The following is a 23,552-nucleotide window of genomic DNA, read 5'->3' as shown; positions in this document are numbered from 1 at the left end:
CTGGCTTTTCTCTTTGCTCCTTTAGTCCTCTGAGGCATGCAAAGGATCTGGGCGGGGGCTGCATTTCTCTTCCCTTTCGATCCTGAGCCCACTGCCTCTTATTCTCACACATAGAGCCCTGCAAGAAGCTCAGGAGATCTTCGGTGTGGACTTTGACTATGACGAATTTGAGAAATACAATGAATATGATGAAGAACTGGAGGAAGACTATGAGTATGAGGATGACGAGGCTGAAGGTGAAATCCGAGTGCGCCCCAAGAAAACTACCAAGAAGCGTGTGAGCCGCAGGAGCATCTTTGAGATGTATGAGCCAAGTGAACTGGAGAGCAGTCACCTGACAGACCAGGACAATGAAATCCGAGCCACTGACTTGCCTGAGAGGTTCCAGGTAGGAAACCACAATGAGTAGTTTCCATCATGGACTTTGAAAGCCATCTAACTCAGGTCCAGGGAGTCTGTTTATCTATTTATTCTGGTGGTACTGAAAATTAAACATAGGGCCCCTATATGTTAGGTAAGAGTGCTGCTGTTGAATGATGTCCTTGGTCCTGTCTTTACTCTTTTTATTTTGAAAAGTCTCACTAACTTATTTGGCCTTCAACTGACTCTATAGCCCAAGCAAGTCTTAAACCTCAGCCTCCTGAGTAGCAAGGATTACAAGACTGACAGCGAAATGGCATTCTTGCTTTTTGTTTTGTTATTGTTTTGTTTGTTTTTGAGACAGGTTCTCGTGTAGCCCAGAGTGGCCTCAAACTCAGTATGTAGCCAAGGATGACCTTAAATTTCTGATCTTCTTGCCTCCATCTTTTGGGGGCAGGGGTTGGGGAGAGGTGTGTGCCCTGAGACAGGGTTTCTCTGTGTAGCCCTGGCTGTCCTGGAACTTGTTCTATAAACCAGGCTGGCCTTGAACTCTGCCTGCCTCTGCCTCCTGAGTGCTGAAAGGTTTGCGCCACCACCGCCCAGGTCTCTGTCTTCTCTTGAGTGCTGGGATCACAGGCATACACCATCATACCAGGTTTTGTGATGCTTAGGTTTCGTGCATGCTATGTAATCACTCTACCAACTAAGCTACTTCCTAGCCCTGAAATTTTTTTGGGGGGTTGTTTGTTTTTTCAAGACAGGGTTTTTCTCTGTAGTCCTGGCTGTCCTGGAACTCACTCTGTAGACCAGGCTGGCCTCAAACTCACAGAGATCCGCCTACCTCTGCCTCCTGAGTGCTGGGATTGAAGGCGTGCACCACCACCTGGCATGAGATGGTACCCTTAACAGATCTGGAAAATGCTTATTTCATCTTGGGTGACACTAGAAATACGTACTAAAGATCACACGCTTCTGTCCAGAAGTGGTGTGTGTTTTTTCCTAAGCAGGATACAGAATAAAGATGTCTCACCCTCTTGTCTACTACAGCTCCGCTCCATCCCTGTCAAGGCAGCTGAAGATGATGAACTAGAAGAAGAAGCTGACTGGATCTACAGAAATGCCTTTGCCACACCAACCATTTCCCTACAGGTATTCAAGAGCTTTCATTTGAGAGCCTAGAAAGCTGGCTGCATGCTTAGAAGCACTGCTGCCCTTGCAGAGAACCCACAGGGTGGCTCACAACTGCCTGTACCTGGAGTTCTATGGTTCCTACTCCCTTTTCTGACCTCTGTGGGCACCGGGCACTCACATGGTACATGGTATATATATATATATATATATAAATGTAATGTTAAAAGTTCTGACATGAGGGCTGGAGAGATGGCTCAGAGGTTAAGAACACTGACTGCTCTTCCAGAGGTCCTGAGTTCAATTCCCAGCAACCACATGGTGTCTCACAACCATCTGTAATGAAATCTAGTGCCCTCTTCTGGCCTGCAGGCATACATGCAGGCAGAACACTGTATACATAATAAATAAATAAATCTTTAAAAAAAAAGTTCTGACATGAACCGGAGGTCAGTTGGTGAAAATGAGAAGCTGTTCCTTCCCTGTGTGATGCTTCTGTATGCTTGGGAAAGAGTATATGTATATGTGTATATGAGAAAAATTTCAAGCCAGGCGGTGGTGGTGGTGCACACCTTTCATCCCAACACCTGGGAGGCAGAGGCAGCCAGATCTCTGTGAGTTCAAGGCCAGCCTGGTCTACAAAGCTCGAATCCTAGGACAGCCAGGGCTGCACAGTGAAACCCTGTCTTTAAAAAATGAAAGAGATGGGAAAGAAAAGAGAAGAAAAATGTTCGGTGTCCTCAGAAAATACTATCATGTTAGAAGCTCTTGTGGGGTAAGACAGAGGGACTTTTTTTTCACTGACTTGCTGCTTTTGTTTTGTCTCTGCTTCTCCCATAGGAAAGCTGTGATTACCTAGACCGGGGGCAGCCGACTAGTAGCTTCAGTCGCAAAGGGCCCAGCACAATTCAGAAGATCAAAGAGGCCCTGGGCTTCATGCGGAATCAGCATTTTGAGGTAGCCCAGTGGTTAAATTCATTAGAATTTAGAGAATAAGGCAAGTGGTAGCTACGATCAAGTAAACCCCCTTCGTCATCCTTAGGAATCGCTTAACTCAAGAATGTTATGACTAACAAGAGGCACTAGTGACCAAGGGGACAAGACATCCTGTCTGCAATGTTACCTACTCCATTGTGGAGAACACTTCATTGGATAGCCAGTTAGAGGGGCCATTCTTTACTTGTGAATTTTGTGGAGTAGTGAGACTAGGAAATGATTATCCTCTAGCAGAGGAGATACTTGCAGATCTTTCTTCTGTTTGATAGCAGTATCCTTGCTACCATAGGTGCCTTTTATTGCCTTCTACCGAAAGGAGTATGTTGAACCTGAATTGCACATCAATGACCTGTGGAGAGTGTGGCAGTGGGATGAAAAGGTAACATGGACAAGAGGCCCACAAGGAGCTGAGAACCGGGTGGAGAAAAACCAGTATCGGGGTGCTATAGCTCTGACCTCCAGAACTGCCAGCTTCCCCTACTGGGGCTTCTGCTAAAGGGAACAACAATGGACTTGGGTCTCCAGAGCTTAGCACTGGTTCTCACTCCTGCCTTCCTCTGCCCTAGTGGACTCAGCTGAGAATCCGAAAAGAGAACCTAACACGGCTGTTTGAGAAGATGCAGGCTTACCAGTATGAGCAGATCTCTGCTGATCCTGACAAACCTCTTGCCGATGGCATCCGGGCTTTGGATACTACTGATATGGAGAGGTAGGACATGCAGGGCTCATTCTGTTCCAGGGAGCCTCCAGACTGAAGGCAGGTCCTCATGAGCACTGTTACTTTGCAGAATTTGTAGAATGGGGTCCCAGCCCTTAGAACCCAAATTGTCAACACATCAAAAATGAACTTATTTCTTCCTTTCTGAGAACTTACTTATTTCTTCCTTTCTCTTTGTAGCTCAGTCTGTCCTAGAACCCACTGTGTATACCAGGCTGGCCTTGAACTCATGGAGATCCACCTGCCTCTGCCTCCCAAGTACTGGAACTGAAAGTTTATGCCACCACACCCAACTCAAAGTGAGCTTTCTAGCCGGGCAGTGGTGGCGCACGCCTTTAATCCCAGCACTCGGGAGGCAGAGGCAGGTGGATCTTTGTGAGTTCGAGGCCAGCCTGGTCTCCAAAGCAAGTTCCAGGAAAGGCACAAAGCTACACAGAGAAACCCTGTCTCGAAAAATCAAAAAAAAAAAAAAAAAAAAAGTGAGCTTTCTAGCTGAGTGTTGGTCTACTTCTGTAAGCCAGTACTTGGAAGGTAGAGCTGGGATTCTGAGTTCAAAGTTAGCTTGAGCTACAAAATAAACTCCATGGGGAGCAAGGAAGGAAATGAATGATCTGACAGTTTCACTTTGATTTTTCTATATTGGTATATAAAAAGCAAACTAATTTATTTACCAAAAATTAAATTGTTAAAAGAATCAGGAATTCAAATTGGGTATGGTGGCACACACCTGTAATCCCAGTACTTGAGAGGCTGAGTGAGGAAGGTGGTGTTCAAAGTTGGTTAACATAATGTCAGGTATCAGGCAGTCCAGTGGCAAGTACTTTACAAACCCCGAGCCATCTCCCAGCCCTTGTGTTAGGGGTTCAGATGTGGTAATGTGTGGATTTATTCCATGTTGATAACGCTATGCAAGAAACAGTCTACAATTGGAAAGTAATTTGGGAGCCTGAATAATGTGGTAGTGGAGGGCAGCAGATGGTTTTGGTGGATAGTATTTACAAGCTGAGAAGTAGTTTCAAAGACTTTGAACTTCACGAAAGACATATTGCCTGGTCTGCCCCTTCCTTGTATTGCTATTTTCTTTTGAGACAGAGTCTTACTATGCAGCCCACACTGACCTCAGACTCGTAATCTAGTCTCAGTCTCCCTAGTACTGAGATTACAAGTGTGTAGTGCCACACCTGGCCTTTATACTTTCATTTCTGGCCAGGCGGTGGTGGCGCACACCTTTAATCCCAGCACTCGGGAGGCAGAGGCAGGTGGATCTTTGTGAGTTCGAGGCCAGCCTGGTCTATAGAGCGAGATCCAGGAAAAAGGTACAAAGCTACACAGGGAAACCTTGTTTCGAAAAACAAAAACAAAATATATATACTTTCATTTCTAGTAATTACCACTAACCATTTTAGTTTGATATATTTCGTGTATATGTATTGTATATGTATATGTTGTTACAGAATCTCATATAGTACAGTCTGGCCTTAAAGATATTCCCACCTCTCAAATTCTCGGACACCACACCCAGCTTACTTGATGGTTTTTGAAGCAGGATGTTGCTGAATGTCCCAGGCTTGTGGCAGGCCTTTTGCTTTAGTCTCTACACATTCCAACCAAGCACTGCCACCCCCAACAATATACATTCTTTTAAGATACCCTGGCTGTGCTAAAACTAGTTTGAGACCGCTGTGTGACTTTGTTTGCTCATCCTACGTGATCTTGATTCCTGGGAATTAGAAGTATTATAGCAAAGCTTGCCTCTGCTAAGAGGATCTTGTATCTTTCCCCTTCAGGCTCAAAGATGTGCAGTCAATGGATGAACTGAAAGACGTCTACAACCATTTCTTACTTTACTATGGTCGTGACATCCCTAAGATGCAGAATGCTGCCAAGGCTAGCCGTAAGAAGCTGAAACGTATAAAGGAGGATGGAGATGAGGAAGGTGGGTACTGAGGAAGAAAGTGCCAGTCTCCATGGCTGGGTTGGCTGCCCTTGGGCTTTTGACATCTCGGGTCAGGAATTGATTAGAAATCAAGAGTTGATGGCCCTCAAATTTTGTTCCCAGGTGAAGGTGAGGAGGCTGAAGATGAGGAGCAGAGGGGACCAGAGCTCAAGCAAGCCTCCCGCCGAGACATGTACACCATCTGCCAGAGTGCAGGGCTGGGTAAAAACCACCTGTTTTTGTCTCCTAGGCATTTTAGCTTTGAATAAGGAAACATTTCCAGTAGTGCCCTAGTGGACTGGATGAACTGGAGAGTCTCCATAAACACTTGTACCCCCAGCCATCTTTCTGTTCCCTTCCTCTGTGATTATCCAATGTCTCTAGTTAACAGTCTCCCGGGTGATTAAAGTCAGGTTTTAGTTGTTGTGCTTTGGCCTGTCCTGCCTGTTTATTGCCTCATTGCCTCTTTAAACTCTGATGCCCAAAACAGCTGCTGCAGCCTCTGACGACTGAGAGGTCTGATGGCGGGCTGCTGCTGTCTCACCTTTCACTCTTCCGTTTGCTTTAGATGGCCTGGCCAAAAAGTTTGGTCTCACACCTGAGCAGTTTGGGGAGAACCTCCGTGACAGCTACCAACGGCATGAGACAGAGCAGTTCCCTGCGAGCCCTTGGAGCTAGCCAAAGATTACGTTTGCAGGTGAGCATGCAGCAGATGGCCAGCAGGAGGGGTGACCTGGAAGCAGGGACCCCCTCATTCTGCAGCTCCACTGTTGTCCCCACAGCCAGTTCCCTACACCAGAAGCTGTGCTTGAAGGTGCCCGATACATGGTTGCACTACAGATTGCCCGGGAGCCCCTTGTCAGACAGGTGCTGAGGCAGACCTTCCAGGAGAGAGCCAAGCTAAACATAACCCCAACCAAGAAAGGTAGAAAGGTAAGTTGGGGAAAGGGCAGTTCTAAGTGTGGCTGAACTCTAGACTGCGTCCAACCAAAAAGCAGCCTTTTCTCCCAGGGCCAACCTCTGCCCAGCTGCTAATGATTCTCTCTCGATGTCTTCAGGATGTGGATGAGGCCCACTACGCTTATTCTTTTAAGTACTTAAAGAACAAGCCTGTGAAAGAGCTAAGAGATGATCAGTTCCTCAAGATAGGCCTGGCTGAAGATGAAGGGCTGCTCACCATTGACATCAGCATAGACATGAAGGGGGTGGAAGGGTAAGCTACCTCTACCTGACTCCTGAATATGACTGGGGGGTGGGAGGGTAAGCTACCTCTACCTGACTCCTGAATATGAAGGGGGTGGAAGGGTAAGCTACCTCTACCTGACTCCTGAATATGAAGGGGGTGGAAGGGTAAGCTACCTCTACCTGACTCCTGAATATGACTGGCTAAAGGAGGAGGCTGCAGGAGAGCCGGTGGCCCTCAGGAACATAAAACACCATTTCTGAGTTAAGTGAGCCTGGTCGTGGGTTCACTCACAGAGTGTTCTCCACCCACACCAGAGCTTTGTGCCTTTCTTCAGGTATGGCAATGACCAAACATATTTCGAGGAGATCAAGCAGTTTTATTACCGGGATGAGTTCAGCCACCAAGTACAAGAATGGAACCGGCAGCGCACTATGGCCATTGAACGAGCTTTACAGCAGTTCCTGTACGTGCAGATGGCCAAAGAACTCAAGAACAAGCTGCTAGCCGAGGCCAGGGAGAGTGTTGTAAAGGTGAGGCCCACAAGCTGCTGCCTCGATCCCTCTGGGGGTGCTACCAGATGTTTAACCCAAGTAGGCAAATACATTACTACTGAGCCACACACCCTGAGCCCTAAACTCCTTTTCTTTTCTTTTTCTTTATTATACTTATTTATTAATTAAAAGTGTGGGTATGTGTGTGACCTGTGTGATCAGAGAGTATCTTTTTTTTTTTTTTTTTTTTTTTTAAATGCCGAATGATGTTTATTGAAGGAGGGAAGAGGTCTTAAATACAGGCTTACAGCACAATGGGAGAACCCTGGAGGGCAGAAGTTCGATACTGATGTTTTACAATCTTGCATCTAAGCTGTTAATGTCCATTATGCAGGATACACAGACAAGGACTTCCCTTAAGCATCCAGGAGGGTGGAACCGGCAGGGAATTGGCATAGGGAGGATATCAAGGTCAAGGTCAGCAAGCAAGGCAACAGTTACCCAAAATGGGGGCCAGGGACCAACAGGTCCCCCTTTTACTAAAAAATGAGCTTTCTGTCAGCAGGTCACCTTACCCGTCATGGAGACGCCTGCCCAGGCCACACAGGCGCTCTGTCTTAGGTTGGTGAGCTGCCCCCCCCCCAGGCATTACCTGTCTCTGAATACTCATTATCATACCAGCTCAATCGTGTGTGAGCTGCATAGTTAATTGCTGCCAAAGATCTCAAAGTGGCACTGGGCTTGCAATCTGTGTTCAACACAGAAAAGACAAACAGAAGTCCTATCCCACCCATAGCCAGTAGGCTAAAGGCAACTAAGCCATTCCCTTCCTTCGAGCCTTATGCAAATTGGAGTCCTTGTAAGATAGTATCCCAAAAGCAAATGAAACTTGAGTTTATAAATTTATAATTTTCATAGCCAATCAAGATGTATATAACTACTGAATTAAATTTATTATGCCCACTAGAATGAAAGACTAACTAACTGTGGTAGCTACTTTTGCTGCCAGGGTCTCCACTGTGCTAGCTGTAGTAAGCAATTATGAAATGATAATGAGGGTATCTTTTAGTAGTTGATTCTCGCCTTCCACTATGTGGGTCCCATGGATTAAATTCAGGTTGTAAGGACTGGCAATAGGCGCCTTTACTGCAGAGCCATCTCTCTGGCCCTGTTGATGTGGGGTTTGTTTTGTTTTGTTTTGTTTTGTTTTGTTTTGTTTTGAAGACAAAGTCTGTAGCCCAAGCTGACCCTGATCCTCCCGATGCTTATGTTACCACACCCTAGCTTTCATTCTCTTTAGTAGAGCTGAGAATGAGGAAACCCCATAGTTGTCTTACAGCTAAAGAAAGAATGGGGCCATACAGAGCATGGGCAAGAAGCAGTGCGAACAGACAGAGGGCTCGTGCCCCAGTGCTCTCCAGGCCTCCTCCCTCTCTTCACTCATTCATCTAAAGATTTCTTGCTTATGTTGCTGCCATTTGCAAAATACAAGCAAGCTTCTGTGTTGTAGGTTGCCATGTGGCTAGAAACATGTGCCCCATGAATACATGCCCTTGCATACTTGAAGTCCCTGGTGACCATAGTTTCTGCTGTGTCTCTACTTTAGGCCTGTAGCCGAAAGCTCTACAACTGGTTAAGGGTGGCGCCCTACCGACCAGATCAGCAGGTGGAAGAAGATGACGACTTTATGGATGAGAACCAGGGGAAGGGCATTCGAGTCCTGGGCATTGCCTTCTCCTCTGCCAGGTAGTACCTGCCTGCCTTGCACCATCTCTCAACTGCCTTTCCCATTGTCTCCTTCCTGCCTGTGGTTCCTATCGCTAACAATTGCATTGTTCTTTCTGTGGCTGCCTGGCAGAGATCACCCTGTGTTCTGTGCCTTAGTCAATGGTGAAGGAGAAGTGACTGATTTCCTCCGCCTGCCCCATTTTACCAAACGGCGAACTGCATGGCGAGAAGAAGAGCGTGAAAAGAAGGTAGGTCTCTAGAAGAGGTCACACAGGTGTGTGCTCAGAGTGCACTCTAGTTCAGTGAGTGCTGTCCAAGCAAAACAACAAAACCTCACGTGGGAAGTCAAGTTCATCACATCTTGAGGATTAGCCAGAAGGGTAATAACTTTAGGAAATGGTAACTGATGTAGACCAGGCTGGCCTCAGACCCAGGGATCTACTTTCCTCTGCCTCCCCAGTGCTGGGATTAAAGGCATGCACCACCACCCTTGGCAAGTTTTTTTAAAAAAAAAAAAAACATTAATTAAAATAACACTGGTATTCTAATCCCCATCTTAATATTTTAAAAATCTCCTCACCTTTGGGAGTCAGTCTCACTTCTGAAGGCAGTAGATGGCACTCTTTACTGGGTGTGGTTTGCTTCTGGTGGCCAGCCAGTGCTTAGGCCTTGTGTACTTCTGGATCTGCCATGGCCTTTTCTGTTCTTAGCAGCATCTGGGTCAGACTGTTCCATGAGCTGAGAGCCAATGGGCATTTATCCAGCCTTTTCCCTGCTTCCGCCCTTCAGTACCTCTTCTAAAGAAAGATGAATTTGAATATTTCTGAATTTCTTTATCATAATGGTATTTCAAAATTTGGTAAGAGCCCCATTCTGAAAAATAACAACAAAGTTTACCAAACAGCTATGTTTTTTACATCTTAAAATGAGGATCAAAATATCAGTATAGTATTGTCAGGCTGTGATTTATACAAATAAAAAAGGTTTTTGTTTTTGTTTTTTGAGACATGGTTTCTGTGTATAACAAGCCTGGCTGTCCCGGAACTCTTTTTGAGACCAGGCTGGCCTTGAACTCACAGAGATCTGCCTGCTTCTGCCTTTCCAAGTGCTGGGATTAAAGATACACCACCATACCCAGCAATAATAATCTTAAAAAGAAAATCTCAACTTGTTTGAAATCTTTCCATGCTTGGAGCTATTCAGCTACAATTTTCTTTTAATTCAGGCTCAAGATATTGAAACCCTAAAGAAGTTTCTTGTGAATAAGAAGCCTCATGTGGTTACTGTTGCGGGAGAGAACAGGTAGGAGTGTGAGGCTCTGGGTAGGTCTGGCGTAAAGCTGCAACCCAAAGTCACTCGTCTCTTATTGCTTAATCTGGTATGTGCCCAGAGCAGAGGCTTTGTGTCTGGGTGTAATGTTGATACCCCAGGTATCTCTCTGGAGATGTGGCTCCTCTTTGCTTTGAAGCTCTTTCCTCCCACCCCCACCTCAGTCAAGAGTATCCATTCCTGAGGAAATAGGTCCTTTGACCAATACTCTTCATCCTTCCAGGGATGCCCAGATGTTGATTGAGGATGTGAAGCGCATAGTGCATGAGCTGGACCAAGGCCAACAGCTTTCTTCTATTGGGGTGGAGCTGGTTGACAACGAGTTGGCCATTCTGTATATGAACAGCAAGAAATCAGAGGTAATGCTAATTTCCCACCCCTGAGGCTTGCTCTGCCAACTGCTGTGAACCCCAGTGAGACTGAATAGGAAATGCAGGTTGTCAGGGTTAGGACTACACCTGTTAGCTTACCCATGCAGAGACTTTCTGGGCTACCAGATATAGTTCAGATTGGCAGCTCCAGAGATTAAAGTGGTCCTAGGAAAAGAAAACAAAGGCCCCCAACGGAGATAAAAAGGTGGCTCAAGCCAGAATGGGTTAGATTTCTTTTTACCTTGTCACTGTGGACACCCTAAGGTTCTGTGTCCTTCCTTTGATTTTAGGCAGAGTTCCGGGATTATCCACCAGTTCTGAGACAAGCCGTCTCTCTAGCCCGGCGCATCCAAGACCCTCTGATAGAATTTGCCCAGGTGTGCAGCTCAGATGAAGACATCCTGTGTCTCAAGTTTCATCCCTTGCAGGTGAGTAGGATGGGCAAGTAGGCCAGGTGGGTGGAAGGGCACAGTGGCCTTACTTGCTGCTGCTCTGTTGTAGGAGCATGTCGTGAAAGAGGAGCTGCTCAACGCCTTGTACTGCGAATTCATCAACCGGGTCAATGAGGTCGGGGTTGATGTCAACCGTGCCATTGCCCATCCTTACAGCCAGGCCTTGATCCAGTATGTCTGTGGCCTGGGACCTCGAAAAGGCACCCACCTGCTGAAGGTAGGCTTGGATTGATTAGAAAACAATCATTTCATTGAGTGTGAAGAACTTTGCCAATATAATTGACAGATCAGAGAGGTAAAGCCGGTTGTTGAGAACTGCTCGGCCAATGAGCTTCAGAGTCAACTTCAGATGCAGAGGCCAAGCCCTGCTCTTCACTGCTATGCTATAGTGGCTATAAGCCATGATGGAAACAAGAAAAACCAGAAGAGCAGTTTCTTCTTCCAGTACAAACAGAGGGATTTCAGAGAGAGCTTCAAAAGCATTCATAATACTGTTTTTTCTAATGTGAATGGTGCTCACTGTAGTCTATGTTGCAATACACCTTCAAGCCATACACAGTTACATGTCATTGTCTTTTGGTTTCTTTGTTTGGCTTTTTAAGACAGTTTCTTTTTCTATGATTCCCCGGCTGGCCTTGAACTCAGAGATCTACCTGCCTCTGCTTCCCAAGTGCTGGGATTAAAGGTGTGTACCACCACTGCCTGGCCTTATTTTTGTTTTGTTTTGTTTTGTTTTGTTTTGTTTTTGTTTTGAGACAGTTTCCTTTAGCCCTAGCTGGCTTCAGGCTTACTTTGTTGCTAAGGTTGACCTTGAGCTCCTCATGATCCTTCTGCCTCAATCTCTGAAGTGCTGGCATTACATGTGTGTTCCACCATGCTCAGCTATACGACCTAGTCTGATAGGTAAGGTGCAGCTCGTTAAAGGCGTTGTTAAGTGGTACCATGGTGGGGTCTCAGACACTCAGTCTGACAGAACCATAGAGAGTTTAACAGAAACCAGAAGGCAGTCTAGGGAGGCAGGCCCTCTTCCTGCCCTGCTCACTCCCAGCCCTCTTCCCTAGATCTTGAAACAGAACAATACTCGACTCGAGAGCCGAACTCAGCTGGTCACCATGTGTCACATGGGTCCCAAAGTCTTCATGAATTGTGCTGGCTTCCTCAAGATCGACACTGCCTCTCTGGGGGACAGGTGATACCCTCTGCTTAGACAGGCCAGGAGCAATTCCTTGGGCATTGATTTGGGGTGTCAGGGAATTAGGCCTTTGAAAGGGCCCCAGGCCAATTGAAAATAGGAAATGTTTTAAAGAAAAGGTAAGAAGTCGCCCCTGACCTATGGAAAAGATGAGTTGTGAGGCTTTTTCATCTGACAGGGAGACACAGAAGCCGCAGCATGATCTTTAAAGGAGAAAGAGTCAGGTTGTACTCAGGGTTTGTCAGAGCCAGATGAAGCTGGGAACAGTAAGCAAGGGGCCATGGGAAGAGAGCGTGGGTCTGAAGAGGTTCAGGATGGGGAGAGAGATTTGTTCTGTTTTAGCATGGTGGTACTGAGACTTCACTATTGACCTCTTCCTCTCCAGAAGTTATCAACTCAGTCTTTGGAGGATCTTTTCCACGGGCACATAGCTCCTCATTCAGTAATGGAAGTCAGTGGGGAAATAGGCTTCAAGTTCTAAAACTCCATTTTCCACTCAGCTTTGCTGTAACACTCCACGAATAACATAGGCCCATGTGAGTGCACGGGCGAGACCAGCCTGGGAAGGCTTTATGGGGGAAAACAGCTGCAGCAAATTCTCCGAGGTTTACCCCCTTCTTGTTTTATATTACGACTCATAAGTTCACTATATAAAATTCAACAGAAAGAACTATTATACAGAAAGTGGAAGTCCCCCATAATTCCACCCCCCAGAGAAAACTGCCATAACAGTTTTTATGTATACTACAATTTCTAAATTTTATTTTTGCTATGCATTTACTAACTACTCATTTACTTCAAAAATGAGATCACATGGTTCATAGTGTTTTGCAGTGCATTTTTCACGTATCAGTATATCATGGCCATCTCCCCATGTCAGCAAACATAAATTTACTTCATTCTTTTTAATGGCTGTATAGTATTCCATCATGGAGTACCCTGGTTTACCCAGCCAGTTCCACATTGGTGGACATTTGGGTTGTTAACTAATTGAAACTTTGGGTTTTATATCTTGCTCCATCTCTGCCTTTCCTCCAGCACTGACTCATACATTGAAGTCCTCGATGGCTCCCGAGTCCATCCTGAAACGTATGAATGGGCCAGGAAGATGGCAGTGGATGCCTTGGAATACGATGAGTCTGCAGAGGATGCCAATCCTGCAGGAGCCCTTGAAGAAATCTTGGAAAACCCAGAGCGGCTGAAGGATCTTGACCTTGATGCCTTTGCAGAAGAGCTGGAGAGACAGGTAAGGCTGTAAGCCCCACAGGCAAGGACTCATCCCTGTGCAGCAGCTGTCCAGAGAAATCTCATACTGTTGTGTGGGAGTCTTGACCCTCTCCTCCCTGCCCGTGCTGAGCTAGGTTTCTGAGGGAAGCTTTTAGCTGCTCATTAGTGAGCCAGGAAAGGGTCAGGTACTCTGACCTTAAAGTGAGAGGCAGGACAGAGGAGAGGAGTGTGTGCTGTGCAGCCATTAATCCTCCTTTCCAGCAGCAGCTGTGTGCTGTCTCCTTTATACATGGGGTTTCCTGAAGCATGCGTGTTCTTTACAGAACAGCGTCCCAGGCCTGACTTGGAAATCTCCTTTGTTGAGGTAGGAGCAGTAGCACACGCCTGTAATAAATAATCCCAGCTACTTAGGAGGTTAAAGCAGGAAGATCTCATGTTCAAGGGCAACTTGGACATTGTAGACACCATTGAGGGAGAAGGTGAGAGAAAGAAGTGAGAATTTTCTTCAGTAAATGTTGACACTAAAGAAAAGCACGGACAGGTGCAAACTGGCTGCCTCCTGTCCCTAAAATTCCCAGTAAGTCAGATTGAGGGCTGCAAGGCTTTTCCTAATGGACTTCTTCCCCAGGGCTATGGTGACAAGCACATCACACTGTATGATATCCGAGCAGAGCTCAGTTGTCGTTATAAGGACCTCAGGACAGCCTACCGCTCTCCTAACACAGAGGAGATCTTCAATATGTTAACCAAAGAGACGCCAGAGACCTTCTACATTGGTAAGTTGTGAGGTTGTACTTGTACTCCAGAAATGGCATTTACTATGTGCACATAAACTGAAAATGATTGCAATAGTTAGTATAACCCAGGTTTACGGGGTATAGTGAGTGGTGCACACCTTTAATTATCCCAGCACTGGGGAGGTAGAGGCAGGCAGATCTCTGAGTTCAGGTCCAGACTGATCTGCAGAGCAAGTTCCAAGATAGCTAGTGCTACACAGGGAAACCCTATCTCTAAAAACAAACCAAAAAAAGGTTTACACATCGGGTGAGGAAGACCAAGAGATCTTTTATCCTAGTTTGCTTTCCTGTTGCTGAGATAAAACACTGACCAAAAGCAGCTTTTGAGGAGGAAGGGCTTATTACATCTTACAGGTTAGAGTCCGTCATTGAGGGAAGCCACAGAAGCTTGAGGCAGGAACCTGAGCAGACATCGTGGAGGATTGCTGCTTACTTTTACTGGCTTGCTCTTGGGCTCACGTTCAACTACCTGTCTTACATACCTGGGACTACTTGCCCAGGAGTGGCACTGTCCACAGTAGGGCTAGGCCCTCCTCTATCAGTTAGTGGCCAAGAAAATGTCCCCAAAGACATGTCCATGGACAGTATAATAGAATAATTCCTCAGTTGAAGTTTCCTCTTCTCAGGTGTCTCTAGTTCGTGTGAAGTTGGGAAAGAATTCAAGGCCTAGACTGGAAGTCAAAATTGAGGTCAAGATCAAGTTAGACTTCTGTCCATGCCTGTTGGCGCAAACCTGTAATCTCACCTACTTGGGAGAGAGGGGAGGGAGGATTGTAAATTTGGGAACAGCCAAGCTACAGAGTGAATTTACAGTAAGTTGGTGAGAATGGGTCTCAAAATAAAAGGTAAAGGGAGGACTCGGGGTGTAGCTCCTTGTGGAGCATTTCTGTAGTATTTGCAAGGCCCTGAGTTGAGTCCCCAACACTGTCAAAATACAAATCAAGTTCTACTTCTAGCTTGCTTTGAGATCTTTCATTCATGGAGTTGGCTTACAGGAATCATTTCCTGATAACCCCTGGCATTATCCTCCAGGATGAGGAAGAAATCAGTAGAGATGCCATAAGGCAGATGTTGTGTCAACAGGGTAGTGGGAAGGAATCAGCTCTCCCTTCTCTTAACCTGCTTTCTTTCCTCCAGGAAAGCTCATCATCTGCAATGTTACCGGCATTGCTCACAGACGCCCACAGGGTGAGAGCTATGACCAGGCCATCCGAAATGACGAGACGGGGCTGTGGCAGTGTCCCTTCTGCCAACAGGACAACTTTCCTGAGCTCAGCGAGGTGCGTGCTGCAGCGCTCCTGTGGGAGTGAGCTCTTGAACTGAGAAGTCTGGTGCTCTCCCCAAAAAAGGACACAAAGGAAGGCTGAGAAGAAGCGAGTTACCGTGTGTCCTCTCGCTCTGATGCAGTCCCTGTAACCTTGAACTCTTGCCCCACTTTCTGTCAGTCACTATAGTGAGTCAGGATTTGAGAATATGCATTTTCACCCACCGAGTAGGTAGGCAGTGCCTCATCCTTGTTTGAGGGTATGTGTAGGCTGTGTATGGTTTTTGTATTATCCCCACTCTAATTTTCCCTTTATTCTTCTAGGCATTGTGTGCTTGCCTGCCCTTCTTTTCTTCTTCTTTTTCTTCTGGAGACTAGATCTCATTATGTACCCTTGGCTTGCCTGGAGCTCACTGTGTAGATCAGACTGGCCTTGAACTCAGAGATCTGCCTGCCTCTGCCTCCTTAGCGCTGAAATTAAAGGTGTGCGCTACCACACCCAGCTGTCATGTTCTTTTCTAAAGTCACCTAGCATTTTCTGGCTTTTCACTTATTATTAGATCCACTGTAGCAAGTTCCTGTATAGATACTTGTTCCACTCACTGTGGCAGAACAGAACAAAAGAGACCACAGTGGAGTTAGGAAGTCAGTCAGTTAAGCAGTGAAAGGTTCATCTAATGGCCTTAGTGCCAAGCATCAAGTCAAGGAACTCTGGATGTTCACACTGTTCCTTGGTGGGTAGCTGATTGTGTTTCCAGACTAGTGCCAAGCATTGGTGGTAGAATAAATTATAGCAATCTTAGATACCCTTTTCTGTTGGTGTGTGTGTTTTTTAAATTTCCTTATTTTATATATGTGTGTATACACCGTAGTATGTGTGTGGCAGTTAGAGGACATCCTGTGGGTTCTCTGCTACCATGTGCATCCCAGGGATCACACTAAGGTCATCAGGCTTGGTGGCAGGAGCCTTTTCCCACTGAGTCACTTTGCTGGCTCCCTGACTATTATTTTTTCTTTCTTTTTTTTTAAAGATGTATTCACTTATTTTAGATGTGACTATTTTGCCTGTATGGGTATATGTGCACTATGAGGTGTACTTTGTGCCCTCAGAGGTCAGAAAAGGGCATTATCCCTTATCCCTGGAGTTACGACTGTTTGTGAGCCACTCTGTGGATGCTGGGAATTGACCCCAGGTTCTCTGCAAGAGCAGTAAGTGCTCTTAACCGCTGAGCCATCTCTCTAGTCTGCCCCCCTCATCCCCGCCCCACATTACTCTTTTCTGAACACAGGAGCTCCAGAATCCTGACAGTCAACCTGCTTTCTGTTCTTCAGGTCTGGAACCACTTCGACAGTGGTTCATGCCCTGGCCAGGCCATTGGTGTGAAAACGCGGCTAGACAATGGTGTCACCGGCTTCATCCCTACCAAGTTCCTCAGTGACAAGGTGGTGAAGAGGCCAGAGGAGCGCGTGAAGGTAGATGATGACTAGCCTAAGGAGTAGTGTACTCTCCAGCTGCCCCAGTTGGGCTTTCTAACTGGGGCCTCCCTGCCAGAAGTTAGGCTCTGTTCCCAGTGACTGCTGGTGGGAGAGCAGAGAGGGTTTAGAGTAACTGGAAGAAGCTGTGAGAGCATCTGAATGAGCAGTGGCTTTTGTCTGCTGCCTTTGTAAGCAGTTTTTGCTGGTTGCCAGCCCTCTGGGAGAGGGTTCCTTCCTGTGTGGGAAGCTGTGGTTTCAGCACATGGCAGGAAGTGAGACCCAGCATCGCAAATAAGAAAGCTCTGCCTGTTCTCCCGTTTCGACAGTGTTGCTCAGGAGATTTTAAAGGCTGGGTGTCGCAGCTCTGTCCATAGACTACTCTGGGCTTCACAGCAGAACAGGGCCACACAGAAGGAGCCTCCAAATGAGAGCTTGGCAGTAAATTGCCAAACTCCCTCTGTCCTAGACATCTCCTGCGGCTGCCTGTACTGGGCTCCAGCTAGACACTCAGTGATTATGTGTCCATCCATGCTCTGTCCTCCACCCCTGTTTGGGAGGAGGAGGGACGCTATACACGCCGTTTTACACTCGGAAGTCAGAGAGTAGCTTTTCCAGAATTGATTCTCTCCTTCCACCTTGGGTTATTGGTTTGAATTGGCTGATAAGGGGGTGGTTTTGTTTTGTTTTTGAGATAGCTTCTCACTTTGTAGGCCATTATAGACTCTGCCTACCTCTGCCTTCTGAGTGCTAGGATTAAAGGCATGTACCACGATACCCAGTTCTACCTCAGTTTTTATGGTTCCTCATCTGGCTTTTTATGAGGGTTCTAAGGATCAGACTCAAATCTCCATGCTTGCACAGTACCTTTACACACTGAGCCACGCCCCACCCCACCCCACCCCACCCCACCCCACCCCACCCCTTTCTATGTTGTCTCTAATCTTACAACTTCAAATACTCTTTTTCTTTTCAAAGGTAGGGTCTCATGTAACTCACCCAGGCCTCAAACTTGGTATGTGGCTGAGGAGGACCTTCAGCTTCTAATCTCCCTGCCTCTACCTCCCAAGGGCTAAAATTCAAAGATATATGCCATATCTGTTTTTATGTAGTGCTAGGAATTAAACCCTGTGAATACTGGGGAAGCAGTCTAGTAATTGAGCCATTTTTCCAGCTCTCGGTTTTTTCCTAGAGAAATCTGAATGCCTTTAGGATCACCCAATCGGTGGCATGACTGGATCCAGATTTGCCAGATACAACTTGTACAAGAAAGCGTTTAATTGGAAGCTTACTTACAGTTTTAAATTGGTCCATGATCATTTTGGTGGGACGAAGTCAGGCATGACTCTGGAGCAGCAGGAGCTGAGAGCTTTTAGATCCTGATCCATAGGCAACAGTCAGAGAAAGACACTGGGCCTGGCCTGGGTTTTTGAACCCTCAAAGCCAATCCCAGTGAGACACTTCCTCCAACAAGGCCATGTTTCCTAACCCTTCCAAATAGTTCATCTGAAGACTAAGCATGCAAATATATGAGCCTGTGGGGGCCATTCTCAAACTCTCCTCTGCCATTTGGTAACCGGCTTTGAGCAAGTCCTACCTTTCTGTTTGGGCTTTGCAGTTTTTTGTTTTGTTTTGTTTTTTATGTGAAATAAAGCATTGGGCTAGATAGTCTTTGTCCCTTCCAGCTCACATGTTCTGTGGATCTAGGTGGGGATGACTGTTCACTGCCGTATCATGAAGATTGATATTGAAAAGTTCAGTGCAGACCTGACCTGCCGGACCTCAGACCTCATGGACAGGAACAATGAGTGGAAACTGCCCAAGGACACCTACTACGACTTTGATGCCGAAGCAGCCGACCACAAGCAGGAAGAGGACATGAAACGGAAGCAGCAGCGGACCAGTGAGTGCCCAGCCGTGGGCCTTGCTCCTGAATACAGCAGCCCACACTCGGGAACTTAGGCTGCCGTCTGTGTGCATCGGTTTCCAGGGCTGGGGGGGAGGGGGGTAGTTCTATGGCACTGAGGCCCAGAGGCATGAAAGGCAAGCATGAGCAGGACTGGAACCCGGTCTCCTGACTTACATTTTGCTGAACTTCATCTCCTCATACAGCCTAAAAACTGAGGCTGATAGCTCATTCACATCAGAGAAGCCAAGCCCAGAAAGTGTCCCAGAATCCCATAGCGAGCGGGTCGGAAGCTACCCATGGTTGTCCTGTTGCTATCAGCTCCTAACCTGTCACCTGGTCTGTCTGTCTCCTGCCCCCTTCAGCATACATCAAGCGAGTGATTGCACACCCATCCTTCCATAACATAAACTTCAAGCAAGCAGAAAAGATGATGGAGACCATGGACCAAGGAGATGTTATCATCCGACCCAGCAGCAAGGGTGAAAACCACCTAACAGTGACCTGGAAAGTCAGTGATGGCATCTACCAGCATGTAGATGTGCGGGAGGAGGGCAAGGAGAACGCCTTCAGCCTGGGAGCCACTCTGTGGATCAACAGTGAGGTGAGAGCTGGCCTGAACAAGTTCTTTCTGTTGCTTTCACCTGACAATAACTCGACCCATCATACATACTTTTGTTAGGCAGAGCATCAAAGCAGATGATTTGTAGAATAAGTTACTAGCTCCCCACCCCCACCCCATGTTTCAAATTTTAAAATGGCCCAGAGAGAACTATTGAGGAAGAGGAAAAAACACATGTGTGTGCATACATACACATGAGGTCTCTTACCTGTGTTCAGCAAGGAGAAATCCAAAGTTCTCCATTGTTCCTGAATACCAGGGAAACATCGACTTTATTCTGGTAAGCCAGTGTCTGGAATTTAATCAAACCAGCTGATAACTTGAGGGGATTTTGCAGTAGAGTGAGGTAGAAGTCAGTCTCTGCTGTCCAATCTCTTCAGGGTGGGTTTCTAAAGGGCAGGGAGTCTTAGCTCTGGATATGTCATGTGAGGTCTTAGTGTTCTTCCTATAGGAATTTGAAGACTTGGATGAGATTGTTGCCCGCTATGTCCAGCCCATGGCTTCCTTTGCTCGAGACCTTCTGAACCACAAGTATTACCAGGACTGTAGTGGTGGGGACCGAAAGGTGAGTCTGAGACCCTCTGAGGGATGACATCTTCCAGGCTCCTAAGGGTGGACGCTTCCCCTTGAGTGTGGGACTCAGTGGTGAAGGAAGTCTATGTGTGTATTCACTAGTCATTGTGTGCCAAGCATGCTACCATCCCAACCTGTCCCCTCATTCTACCCCCAGAAGTTAGAGGAGCTGCTCATCAAAACTAAGAAGGAGAAGCCCACCTTCATCCCTTACTTCATCTGTGCCTGCAAGGAACTGCCCGGCAAGTTCCTCCTGGGGTACCAGCCCCGGGGCAAACCCAGGTGAGCACTGGTGCTAAGAAGCTGCGGCCTGCCATTGGGGTCATAGATAAGCTAGAAGAGAGTCAGACCACTCTGGTTCTGCCTTCCTCTGTCCTCTTACCTATTCAGAGCAGAAGTGGTGGTAGAGATGGGGAGAGGTTCATGATGCACATATATGTCCAGGCTGTGGACCAGCACAGAATCATATGTGTCATGAGAATTTTTTGTGGTTTTTGGTTTTGTTGCTGCTGCTTTTTTTTTCCTTCCTTCCTTCCTTCCTTCCTTCCTTCTTTCCTTAGCTGATTGTGATGTTCTCAAGCATGAACTTTGTAAAAGGCAGTGTTGTGTCAGTGTCAAAAGGTTGGACATGCCTGGTAGAGACAAACAGCAGAGTCACCTAAGAAAGACACCCTCATCCACACTAGAACAGGAGTTCCCTTCACCGCCACTCCCGAGGCACTGCAGTGATTGGGAAGGCTCCCTTCTTCTTTGCAGAATGTTCAGCACATGGTGGCTCACTGGTACCACAGTGTGTATCTCTTGTGTCCTACTGGGTGTGGGTGTGGTAGATGTGTCTCCTACTCTGTTCTCTTCCGTGTGCGACTGGCAGGCTGCTTTTCCTGAGGCGTTCCTTTTCCTGCACCTCTCTAGCTCACCCTGTCCAGTTTCCTTAGGTTGATCTACTTAGGTCTGTTGGCACCAGCCATCCTGCCCTCGCCGAGGATGTTTGTGCTCTAGCCTTGTACTGGCCACGTGTGATACATAGCTTGGACCATTTAGTGGGGCTCTGGGACCTGTGGCACCTGGAACATCATGTTCTTTTTGAGATGCCTTTCCTACCACATCAGTGCCTTCTCTGGAAGGCACTCTAAGAGAGGCAGCCAAAGCCCTATGAGACCACGTGAGGGGCTGGAGAGATGGCTCAGAGGTTAAGAGCACTGACTGTTCTTCCAGAGGTCCTCAGTTCAGTTCCCAGCAACCACATGGTGGCTCACAACCATCTGTAATGAGATCTGGTGCCCTCTTCTGTATACATAATAAATAAATCTTTTAAAAACAAAAAAAAAAAAAAAACACGTGAGAAATTTGGGAACTTGGAACAATAGATAGAAAACAGTTTTTGGTTGAGTATAACTGAGGCCTGTTAGGGGAGTTCCTGCAGTGATCTGCAGCTGGTTTGATTCCAGAGTGTTAGCACCTGGCCTTGATCTGCCTCTTGTGACTGCTACCTTTTGTGTCTGGTACCTTCTGTTTGTAGTATATAAATCTTATCTGAGAGTTTTCTAAAGTTTCAAAGCCTATGCAAAACATGGTTATAAGAGGACTCAGTGGGCTGGAGAGATGGCTCAGAGGTTAAGAGCACTGGCTGCTCTTCCAGAGGTCCTGAGTTCAATTCCCAGCAACCACATGGTGGCTTATAACCATCTGTAGTGAGATCTGGCGCCCTCTTCTGGCAGCAGGTATACATGCAGGCAGAACACTGGTATACACAATAAAATTAATCTTTAAAAAAAAAAAGAGGACTCAGCAAACTTGAGATGTCTGTAACTTTGGCATTGTCTCTTTGGTGAGCTTAGATGACTGTAACTTTGGCATTGTCTCTTTGGTGAGCTTAGATGAGAGGTTTCCGTATATGGAAATTGACTTGCTAAAAGTGTGAATTGTATAACAAAAAAAAAGACCCTTTACTAAGCTATAGTCAGTCAATTTGCCAGAGGTTAACTTCCCTGCAGGTGCAGAAGTCTAGAATTCATCCTGGAGTGCCTCTGTTTCTTCTTTCCACGGACCTCATGAACCTAACACCGTGCACAACAGAGGTCTTGGCCATGCTTAGTTAGCATTGTCTCGGTTGCTGGCTCTTGAGTGAGCACAGCACTGTGTTTAGGGCTGATGACTGCCTTGGATACTTGAGACCGCCCTTTAGGCTTAGGGGCAGTTATGCTTGGTACAGTCACATAGGTGGTAAGTGCAGAACTCAAATTTAGAACTAGAACCAGGCATAAAGGTAAGGCCCATCCTCCTAGCCACTCTGCTACCGTCAGAAGTAGTGAATGAGGGCAGACTAGCCACCTTCTCGAGTGCTGAAGAATTCTCCCTGCTTCTCTGGAGCTGCCCAGCGAGGCCTCTTCCCACCTCATGTCCTGTAAGCTTGGTCTCCTCTCAGCTGTAGCATGCGGTCTTCAGGAAAGACATCCCATCTCCAGGGCAGCCTCAGCACACAAGGCCACTGCACCTGACCCTTGATGGTGCTGTCATGTGCAGCCTCCCCGTTGTCCCCTCCTCCAGCATCCAGTACGGCTGTGTACATGGTTGACACTTACTTGGTCACTTTCTCACAGGTGGCCACAGGTGAAACATCGTGACCGAAAGCAGGGGGATGGGTTTATTATATCAGAGTTCATGGAAGGAAGGCAAGACAGGAACTCAAACAGGGCAGGATCCTGGAGGCAGGAGCTGATGCAGAGGCCATGGAGGAGAGCTGTTTACTGGCTCACTCAGGCTGCTTTCTTACAGAGCCCAAGACCACCAGCCCAGGGGAGGCCCCAGTGGATTGGGCCTTCCCACATCAATCACTGATTAAGAAAATGCCCTACATGCCTATAGCCTGGTCTTTTTTTTTTTTTTTTTTTTTTTTTTAAAGATTTATTTATTTATTTTGTATACAGTGTTCTGCCTGCATGCCAGATCTCATTACAGATGGTTGTGAGCCACCATGTGGGTGCTGGGAATTGAACTTAGGACCTCTGGAAGAGCAGCCAGTGCTCTTAACCGCTGAGCCATCTCTCTGGCACCACTACAGCCCGGTCTTATGCAGGCATTTTCTCAACTGAGGCTCCCTCCTCTCCAGTGACTTTAGCTTGTGTCGAGTTGACATAAAACTAGCTAAACAAGCAATATCTAATGCTTGTTTCCTTACAAAATCTCAGGATAGAATATGTCACAGTGACTCCTGAAGGATTCCGGTACCGGGGCCAGATCTTCCCAACTGTGAATGGACTCTTCAGGTGGTTTAAGGATCACTATCAGGACCCTGTACCAGGTGAGTTCTGCTGTACCCGTCCTTGGCTGTGCTGAGAGGGACACGGGTCCTGGCTCAGGAAGGTGAGGTCAGTTATGATCAGCTGCTTGGCCCCGGCTCCTGCTCTGAGCACGGGAGGCTCCACCCACTGACTCTGCAGCTCCTCTTCCACCCTCTCCTCTCTGACTTCGTTGTGTTTGTTACGTTGTTTGAGACGGGGTTTCTCTGTGTAGCCCTGGCTGTCCTGGAACTCTCTCTGTAGACCAGGCTGGCCTTGAACGCACAGAGATCCACCAGCCTCTGCCTTCTGAGTGCTGGGATTAAACCTCTTCTGACTCTTGAACTGGGAAGCCAGAGTAGCTTTCTTGAGGCACAGAACTGACTGCATCTGTTTCTTACAGGCATCACTCCCAGCAGCAGCAGCAGGACTCGGACCCCTGCTTCTATCAATGCTACCCCAGCCAACATCAATCTTGCAGGTGGGGTGCTTGGGGCTGCGACTTGTAGGGCAGTAGGGAATCGG

At 47.0% G+C, this 23,552-nt stretch overlaps 1 protein-coding gene across 1 annotated transcript in view; it reads left to right on the top strand.

Annotated features, from left to right (window-relative positions):
• Positions 1-23,552, top strand: part of Supt6h (SPT6 homolog, histone chaperone and transcription elongation factor) — a 40,987-nt gene that overhangs the window by 15,015 nt on the left and 2,420 nt on the right. Inside the window, 29 exon segments of the mRNA XM_028866875.2 lie at positions 115-388; positions 1,408-1,509; positions 2,329-2,445; positions 2,774-2,863; positions 3,051-3,193; positions 4,990-5,138; positions 5,262-5,360; positions 5,707-5,796; positions 5,799-5,835; positions 5,921-6,071; positions 6,197-6,351; positions 6,659-6,854; positions 8,422-8,561; positions 8,674-8,791; positions 9,769-9,845; positions 10,096-10,231; positions 10,534-10,671; positions 10,745-10,912; positions 11,757-11,884; positions 12,926-13,133; positions 13,743-13,890; positions 15,049-15,191; positions 16,508-16,648; positions 18,356-18,551; positions 18,920-19,158; positions 19,628-19,741; positions 19,907-20,031; positions 22,938-23,050; positions 23,431-23,508. Of these exon segments, the coding sequence (XP_028722708.1) occupies positions 115-388; positions 1,408-1,509; positions 2,329-2,445; positions 2,774-2,863; positions 3,051-3,193; positions 4,990-5,138; positions 5,262-5,360; positions 5,707-5,796; positions 5,799-5,835; positions 5,921-6,071; positions 6,197-6,351; positions 6,659-6,854; positions 8,422-8,561; positions 8,674-8,791; positions 9,769-9,845; positions 10,096-10,231; positions 10,534-10,671; positions 10,745-10,912; positions 11,757-11,884; positions 12,926-13,133; positions 13,743-13,890; positions 15,049-15,191; positions 16,508-16,648; positions 18,356-18,551; positions 18,920-19,158; positions 19,628-19,741; positions 19,907-20,031; positions 22,938-23,050; positions 23,431-23,508 (4,013 nt within the window).

This window comes from Peromyscus leucopus, chromosome 8b (assembly GCF_004664715.2).
Source record: "Peromyscus leucopus breed LL Stock chromosome 8b, UCI_PerLeu_2.1, whole genome shotgun sequence".
NCBI classification, from domain to species: domain Eukaryota; kingdom Metazoa; phylum Chordata; class Mammalia; order Rodentia; family Cricetidae; genus Peromyscus; species Peromyscus leucopus.
Note: the sequence above shows the minus strand (reverse complement) of the source record. Positions and strands in the feature narration are given on the sequence as shown.